The sequence below is a fragment of the Trypanosoma cruzi genome, genomic scaffold (genome assembly GCF_000209065.1).
Source record: "Trypanosoma cruzi strain CL Brener 1047053517071 genomic scaffold, whole genome shotgun sequence".
In the NCBI taxonomy this organism is placed as follows: Eukaryota; Euglenozoa; class Kinetoplastea; order Trypanosomatida; family Trypanosomatidae; genus Trypanosoma; species Trypanosoma cruzi.
The window spans coordinates 196,306-204,781 of record NW_001849513.1 but is presented as its reverse complement, the minus strand read 5'-3'; the positions used below and the strand labels follow the sequence as shown (position 1 = coordinate 204,781).

Sequence of the window (8,476 nt, the reverse complement as noted above, 5' to 3'; positions counted from 1 at the left end):
TTTCTTGATTGACGACGCACGCCGGTGTTTTGCAAATTATCACCAACCGTGGGATTAGGCGATTGTCGAGAAGTACCAGCAGAAGGAGGAGACAACAAAACATTGCCAACAATTCCACCATCAGCAGGAATGCCATCGACATGACCGTCATTGGATGCTGGCGGTATTGGAGGCGGTAGTATTCCTACTCCTTCTGGTGGGTTCGATGGTAATGGTGATGTTTCTTCATCTTTCTTTAAATTTTCAAGTGCCCCTGAGACGTTTTTATCTCCTTCCTTCTCTTTTTCTTTTTCTTCCACCCTTCTTTCATCGCCTGTTGATGGATGTATGACCGAGTCCACTTGCTGGTGGGAATTTATTCCTCCTTTTTTATCCAACAACTGCCCCGCTGATTCGGGCCTTCCATCGACTGAGCCTGACGATCCCAGTAATTCCTCTTGACTGTCGGGGGATTCAGACCCTGAATCCTCAGCTGATTCCTTTCCTTCTTTCTCAGGACCGTCAGCACCGTCGGCCGCCGACACCACCACCGCAGCACCGCAGCACAGCACGCAGAGGGCACACACCAGCAGCACACGGCCAGTCATCATCATCACCATCACTCCTGTCACTTGCGTGCAGCCTTCAGCACAAACTAACAACACGTCAACGCAGAATAAAAACAAAAGAGACGCGGCCGCTACACCACTCACCGGTACCTCTTACGACAAGAGTCACGCACCACCACAAGCACAACAATTAGGTGGACGCGGTGCAACAACAGACACACACAAGAAAAAAAAAACAATCATCACCCACCCCTTCCTCAAACTCCCACAGTCACCTTCAGCGTTGCTTCTTCAGCACACACTCAACGGCACGCCACGCTCATCTCAACACGCGCAGCGCCAGGCGCTCCGTAAATTCTGCCACCGCCTACAGTTCATTCCCACAGCCAACGGGAAACGGCAAAACCCGCGGCCATCACACAACGCACACGTAGCGAGCACCCACCACACCAGCCACACGCGCAAGCGAACCCTCATCCATCCATGACGCGACACAAAAATTTCCGGCAATTCCACCCACAATAGGATTTGCTGCCCGACTCAACGCAGTCACAGGAAGTGCATCACACCCGCAGGAAAAGTGACTCGGGGTGCGCGTTCCCTCCCTCTTCTCCTCATGGCCACGGAAGAAGACAACAGCCGCCACAAGCAACTGCCAGCATGCACTACAAAAGGTGCATTCAAATCCACTGCAATGTGCATCTTGTGTGTTTGTCTGGTTGTGTGTGCCTGCAGAAACACAAAGCAAAGACGTAGAAAAAATGAAGCAAATTATGTGGAGAGACGCACAAAAATGTACAGCGGAGACGCATAACGGAAACAACAAGAAGAAGACCGCTCAAACTCATGACTGCACTGCATTCCAAGCAGCGGCAATTCACACAATATTTATTGAAAACAAAAAAACGTCCCCCTTCCTCTTATATAAACCCCATCACACAAAATAATTATAAATGAAAAGGAAATTGTTCATTACTGTTCCACACAAATTTTAAAATAAGAAAAAGATCGCCTGGCAGCCGTGTGGCCACACCAAACCGTCTGTATGTATTTTGCCCACAAAATAAAATTAAAAGGATGGTTACGTGTGCTTCAACCGTCTGACCCTCCATGTGTCCGCACATCGTTTATATTTCATGGGTTCATCTGCGTGTTGCTGCTCCCCTCAGCCCTTTCATCGGCGTGTGAGTGCGGCCCGCAGAGCACAGTCACTCGTGTGTGTGTGCGGAATGAGAGAAGCACGCAGAAATGACGGGAGTCGCGTCTCTCCATCGGGAGAGTGGGCGCAGCAAAAGAAAAAAAGTCATCAGAAGGAAAGAAATGCTGACGAGGCCGACCCCGAAGGGTGCGCCACCGCATGAAATGGACACGCAAAAAAAAAAATCCTAAAAACACGGCAGGGTGTGGCTGTGTGTGTGGCGCTGCGGGTGTCTGCCAGCCCTGGCCGCAATAAAAACAAAACAAGAGGGAATGAAATGTGTGCTCCGCCCCACAGGCCCTCGTCGCACGCCCACACGTCACGGCTCCCTCAGCGCGCCGTTCGTCGCGGCCCCTCCTCATGCGTGCAGCAGGCGAGGCGCACAGGGCCGTCGTCATGAGCGTGTCGGTGGGTGCGCGAGTGGAGCAGTTGGGCGGGAAACACACGGCACCCCTTGCAGGAAGAGTGCAGCAAGAAACAATTAAAAAAGGGAAGAGTAGAAAAGAAAAAAAAAAGTCCATAGTGATTGCCCCCAAAAAAAAAAAAAAAAAAACAAAGGTATGAGGGGTGATAAATAGAAGAAAAAAAAACGCTCGAAAGAAAAAAAGAAAAAGGAAAATTCTTTAAAAAATTCAGTGGGTAATGCTGGGAAGCCGCTCATTTGTTGCTCCAAGAAAAGCCGCAATTCCACCCTCCCCCACACCTCAGCAGAAAGCCGCAGTGCCCCACAGCACCAGAAGCAGCAGCAACAACACCCAAGACACACATCCATGCACGGTTTTGTCACGGTATAGACCCAAGGACAGCAACTCAGCGAATTCCCCGGTGTTGAAGGTCTCGTTGTCAGGGTGTTGTGCTGCGCCTTGTGTTGAGGGGATCGCTTCGTCTCCAGGCGTGCTGTTTGTATTACCCTGTGCGGTGTCGACCGACCGTGGCACCTCCTCGCCGTTTTCAAGGGGAAATTCGGCTCCTTTAGTCCGGGAGATGCCCCCGGTGTCCTCCGCGGATGTTGTTTCGGCGTCACTCTTTGAAGGAGTGAGGCTGCTGTCTGAGTTCACTGTTCTCTCGGAATTTTAGTACCTCGCCTCGAGGCTGAGGCTTCGCTCCGCGCCGGTGGTTCCGGTTCCAGTGGACCGCACGTCTTCATTTTCAGCGGAAGGCTCAGTGCTTTGTTGCACCTGGTGCTCACCGTCAGCTGGTGGAGCGACCGTTTCCATATCCGATGATACAGCCACTGAAGACACTGATCCGCCGCTCCTGCCATTCGCTTCTCCCCCCTCCTCTGGCGGTTCTGTATCACTACTTTCAGAGGATTTTTCAACTTCATTGAGCTCCGTTAATTCCGCTGACTGTAGTTCTTGTGGCTGCTCCTCTGAATCCCGCTGCATCGATTCATTGTCTTCACTCAGTGTGGTTTGCTGGGCCGTTCCGCCTTCGGGAAGCCGGGCACCGTCCTCCGGACAAGAAGCCCCCGCACTCTCAGCCGCTACGGCGAGTTCAGAAACAAATGATCCCGCGGCAACCGTGGAAGGAGGCACCGCAAGCACCGGACCATGGACGCTGTTTTCCTCTCGTTGTTCATCATTATCATCCTCAGTCAATTTCGCATGGTTGGCGGTGGTTTCTTCAGTCTTCGACTCGGAAGCAACCGAAGCGCCCGTGTTGGCCGCCTGTTCTGCGGGATGTTTCTCAACACCCAGTGATGGAATAGTGACCTTGCTGGCATGGAGTTCATCCAGATCACCTTCCAACAATTTCTCGTTGTACAGCACAACGTTGGTCACCGTCACGTGGCCGCCCGTTGCACTTTGGTCATTACTGTCCCCACCGATGTAGAAGTGTGAAATCCTGTGCGAGTCAAACAGACTCTCATCATAGCTCTCGTGGTCGATTTTCTCTTGATCGACAATGACAGTCCAATAATCAGAATCCACTTGCAATACCACCTGATACGTTGTTTTTGGCTCCCACTCATCAAAATCCTCCGCAACACCACGATTCCCCGGTATGGCCAGCCACTTCTTGTCATGGGTGTACGACAGACCAAAGGACCGTTTTGTCGGTGTCATTCATCCTCGCGCCAATCAAAGGAATGGGGCTGCCACTCTGCGGCACCTCGTGGATGGACACCGTCGCCACAAGAGTGAACTCGGTGTTCGCAAAGTAGTACGGCACAGTCTGCCCCATGTCGCCAACAGGCCACTCCGCCCCTGCTCCAGACCCTTTGAACGTCCATCCATTGGGAACCCTCCTCTCCCCATTCTTCACTCATGCATTCACGCAGAGGTACTCGTCCCTCCACTCGGTCTCAGAGAAGTTACCAGACAAAAAGCCAACAAGCCTGTTAGTGGGAACAGTATCGGCGCACATACCCTCTGTTGCCACCAAGTCAACCCCGGCAGGAGAACTCATGTTCTTAAGTCAATGTCCAAATCCTCCCATGTCTTCACCATGGATTTGATCCACCTCAGCTGCTCCCTCAGGCGCACGGCGACAAGACTGTATGACCCGTCATCACTCTTCTTGTTTTCGTACACTGAGATCAACTTTTCATTCCCACTCTTCATCAACAGGAAGCTCGCGGCAGCGTCATCATCTTCACGGGATATCGGCCCAACATTTTTTTTTTTACAGGCTCTTTAAGCAATTCTTGTTTCATTGCCTTTATAAAGTTGGTCGTCAATTTTAAAAGACAATAAAATAATATGAGCTAAATGAGGCAGTGCCAAAAGTTTAACTAATTTTCACTCAATAGCGAAATTCCCCTCACGCCTTACACACACCCTTGTCAAAGTAAATATAATAATAAAAAAAAAAGAAACAAATTTTGTTAGGCTTCTTTTAAACCCCACTCACTCACAACAAATTTCTCCTCTTAAAACAAAAATTCTTTTCACGCGGAGAAAAAAACTTTAGAAAAAAAAACCGTTAAACGACCTTCTGAAAACTTCATCGCCTCCATTTCTGTATGCGCCGTCCCGCCCGCCCACTTTGTGATCCTCACCCTGCGGCGTGGTCTTGCGGCTGGGAGAGCCCGAAATCCGCCACCTCGTGAGTTATGAAGGCACACACACACACACACTTATATATATATATATACGCCCAACCCGGATGGAGTGATCACGCCGCGGCGGTGGCCACCACAAAGCGCATACATAAATATGCACTTCCTTGGTGTAAACGCTCATCGAGGATCTGAAGAACTCCGTCCCCATTCCGTTCCCCCTTCTCTTTGTCTTGTGGGGCTCCTGTTGGCGGCCGCAAGGTCCGGTCGGCGGCCCGGATGAATATTCCCTCCACTCTTACCAGCGCGTCTAGCTATACAATGCCATCAGGGTGCCGAAGAGGTGGTCGAGCAACGACAAAAGCTTCCTGCTATGAAGCAACTGCCATTGAGAGAACTTTCCGAGGCGAAGGCCCTGTTCAATGCCCAGCCGTTGGCGCACAGCCAAGGTGCCTGGACATTCCAGAAGCAGATGGTGCAAGGTTTCCTGCGGGCCAATTGGCGTGCTTGTGGAAGCTGGCTGATCCTGCGGCAGCAGAGATCGCCTCCTGGCACTGCTGTTTCGATGTCGTGTGGCGTCTGGGTTGTGTGCGCAGCGACTTCTGTGCTGTGCGGTGCTTCTACGTGTGGGGAAAACCATGTCACAGAAATCGCATTTGAGCTCAGGAAGCGGTGGGCGGTGTTCCGGATGAAATGACCGACAGTGACTGACGAGATTCGAGAATCCCGTCAATGTAGAATCACAGTACGGACATTTCTCCATCCGACGGCGTGTGACGGTTCGTCCCCTTACTGGAGAGACGTCTTCATCCCTTGCCGACAGGGGAACAGTGTCCGTCCCCGGTGCAGTTGGATCGTTGTTAGAGCGCATATATGCAGACTGTTCCGGTGAGATGTTGCAGAAACGACATTGGTTCGTGCAATCTCTCACAGCCCAGTATAGTCGGCCCCAGAGCTCAGATTCCCCGCACCTTGCCCTAGCGAGGCGAACCAGTTCTTGACGGTGAAGCACTTCCTGAGTGATCAGGTCCTTGCCGCTGAGATCTGATGGCCTTGTGCCGCAAAGCAAGTAGCGACGAGTGTCTTGACGAATCGTACTACGCCAATTGTTGGTGAGCTGGGTAGTAAAACATGTCAGCAGATCCGTATGCCATAAAGGTGCAATTCCTTGCTCCGTGTATTGTCCAGTTGCCATAGTCTGCGTCGCATACTGATCCGCAAGCTCATTAGCATGTACTCCACAATGCCCGTAACAAAACTGCAGGTGCACGGACCAGCCAGCACAAGTCAGTGTCAAGAGACGCTGCCAGATCTGATCCTCCGTCCAGTCTGTCTGACTGAGCGGGCCCTTGTTTAGAGCCGCTAGAAGAGACTGACTGTCTGTAACCACAAGCAGGGTTTTGTGCCTGTGTTGGATGCGAGGGATAATCAGCTTCTCCAGGGCTAGAAGCAGCGCGCGGGATTCCGTCCTGTAGCTGCAGGGGCGTGCACCGCAGTTGATACTGGCCTTTTCTATTATCTCCGATGAATTGAGGGATGAAAGCAGGATTCCAACCCCGGCTGACTTGGGAACGTCGACACCGCCATCCGTCGCGAGCATCCACGAACGATGGCTGTGCAGCGCTAGAGCCTCTCCGCTGACTCTGCGCATTTCCCGTATCAGCTCTTCCTCGTCAGCCATTCAGTGGCCCATCGGAAGTTCCACACCAATGGTGACCCAGTGAGCGGAGGCCGCAAACCAGGGAGGAATGGAGCTGCGAAAGAACCGCTCTTCGTGTGGTGAGCTCTGGGTGATGCCATATTCCTTTGTGTATGCGTTTACGAAGGCATATAGCTCGTCCCGAGATAATGGCGAGATGCGGAAACCTGCGCGAGGCGGTGGCTCAGGCGGGAGTCTCCGCATCCAGTCCATCTGGCATGCGCGTGTGTTCTCAAATATGGATAGCCGTGCGCGCAGGCAGAGGAAATGGAGCAGCGGCATATTAGCCTCTAGAAGTGCGGATTCCAAAGCAGTCGTGCTCGGAACTCCGCTGACAAATGCGTGCCAGAGTTGCGTACGTCTTTTGCATTTCATTCTTCGCTGAATCCGTCGCTACTGCCCATATGAGCTCACTGCCATAAGATGATTTGGAGGCACCGTATCCAATGACGAATGTGCGTAGGTCATGTGGAGATCGTCCCGCCTCTTTATGCGCTATGCAACGTAGCTGCGATATCCGTTGCGAAGTGGCAGCGCATTGCTTGGTGGCCGCCACATTTAGCGTCAGTCGTGGATCGAGATCCATGCCAAGAAGCTTCGTAGTTCGCGATGCCCCCATGGTCATGACTGGGATTTCACATCCAGCCACTTCCAGCGGCCACCTTCCTTCACGATCATAATCTGACTCCGTGTGCGTGGAGAGTGTGAACCAAGCGGCTTCACACTTTGACGGGTTGATGGCCAGGCCATTTTCCTGACTCCACGCATGCAGTTTTTCAAGAACCATGCCGGCCGCGGGAATGGCGTCTTCCCGGGACTGCCCCTTAACGATAATAGAGAGGTCGTCCGCATACATGTCTGCTGTGACACCCGCAAAGCGTTCAGCAGATTGAGAAGTGGGTGTACGTAAAGGGAGAACAAATATGGTCCCAATACGGACCCCTGAGGAGCTCCTCGCAGCATGGGACGCCGATCACTGTTTCTGTTACCAACTCGTGTCTTCGCGTAGCGACCACATAGAAAGTTTCTAAGCCACCTTCTACAATTCACCCCCGGAATATTGGCCAGCAAGCGACTGAGGACTCGATGATCTATGGAGTCAAAGGCCTTGCTGAAATCAACCAACACCAGCAGGGTCCGATGGGGTCTGTAGTGGAGTTGATTACCGATACCGCTCTTCTTGGGAAGGTTCACTTGGAAATAATGATTTCTATTATGCTCCACTTCGTGTATCAGGTGTGCCGGCTGCATCGTCGTGGTACGCATACCACGATATGCATACTGGTGGGGGTGCGGCGTCCACACCCAAAGCAATCTCTTCAGTACCATTTTCTCAGCAACCTTACTCACAATGGAAGTAAGGCTGATGGGTCGATATGACTAAATCAGTTCCGGCGACTTACCGGGTTTTAAGAGTGGGACGATGGTAGCGCGTCTCCACTCAGCCGGGATCTTACCGGTCGTCCAGCTGTGGTTAATGCAACGAAGAAGGAATCGAAGACCCTTTGACGAAATATGTCGTAGTGCCTCACTGTAGACTTCATCCGGTCCGGGGGCCTTGCCATACGGCGTATTACGTAGCGCAGCAAGCAGTTCCGTACGATTAAAAGGTGCATCAAGAGGGGAGTGAAGATGAGCAACTAAACCAGATATGATGGCAGCTTCGTTTTTATCCTGTGGCTTGGAACTAAATGAAAATGAAGAAACTGAAGTAGATGTAGCGGCAGACTCGTTCTTGTTCTGCTGCCTAAAAAGAGAAGAAATAATTTTAAAAGATGGGTTCTGTCTGTTGATGCCTTTGGAAAACCCAACTGCCTTGTGAGAGGGGTGAAGTGGAAAAAAGATGCGATTGAGAGCATTCGCTGCTCTCCTTGCTGTTTTATAAGTGTGTTGACCATCTCCCAACAACAATGATGTAGGAGGTGGAAGTGATGCCTTTTTTCGTCCGGAAATGTATTTCCCGTGCGAGTGGTTCGCCTGGATTTACTTGCTGATGCGACGTAGATACGTGTTGCGCCAGCGCTCTC

General features: G+C 51.7%; 1 protein-coding gene and 1 pseudogene across 1 annotated transcript, besides 14 other annotated features; both read right to left on the bottom strand.

Moving 5' to 3' along the window:
• Nucleotides 1–171: a sequence feature (heterozygous, non-Esmeraldo-like haplotype).
• On the bottom strand, nucleotides 1–599 carry Tc00.1047053507075.40 (mucin-associated surface protein (MASP), putative; the record flags this gene model as incomplete). The annotated part of the gene is made up of 1 exon (XM_800493.1): nucleotides 1–599. A coding segment is annotated over one exon (599 nt), but the record flags the coding sequence as incomplete, so codon positions are not given.
• Nucleotides 172–677: a sequence feature (areas merged during assembly that could not be assigned to a particular haplotype. This can correspond to areas where the two haplotypes were merged or to regions with more than two copies in the genome that were merged during assembly.).
• Nucleotides 678–1,919: a sequence feature (heterozygous, non-Esmeraldo-like haplotype).
• Nucleotides 1,920–2,540: a sequence feature (areas merged during assembly that could not be assigned to a particular haplotype. This can correspond to areas where the two haplotypes were merged or to regions with more than two copies in the genome that were merged during assembly.).
• Nucleotides 2,219–2,365: a sequence feature (T-rich).
• Nucleotides 2,451–4,367, bottom strand: Tc00.1047053507075.30 (annotated as a pseudogene).
• Nucleotides 2,541–3,169: a sequence feature (heterozygous, non-Esmeraldo-like haplotype).
• Nucleotides 3,170–3,598: a sequence feature (areas not merged during assembly with more than two copies in the genome that could not be assigned to a particular haplotype).
• Nucleotides 3,599–4,338: a sequence feature (haploid, Esmeraldo-like haplotype).
• Nucleotides 4,339–4,380: a sequence feature (heterozygous, Esmeraldo-like haplotype).
• Nucleotides 4,381–4,855: a sequence feature (areas merged during assembly that could not be assigned to a particular haplotype. This can correspond to areas where the two haplotypes were merged or to regions with more than two copies in the genome that were merged during assembly.).
• Nucleotides 4,541–4,563: a sequence feature (AT_rich).
• Nucleotides 4,856–5,114: a sequence feature (areas merged during assembly that could not be assigned to a particular haplotype. This can correspond to areas where the two haplotypes were merged or to regions with more than two copies in the genome that were merged during assembly.).
• Nucleotides 5,115–5,158: a sequence feature (areas merged during assembly that could not be assigned to a particular haplotype. This can correspond to areas where the two haplotypes were merged or to regions with more than two copies in the genome that were merged during assembly.).
• Nucleotides 5,159–8,476: a sequence feature (areas not merged during assembly with more than two copies in the genome that could not be assigned to a particular haplotype).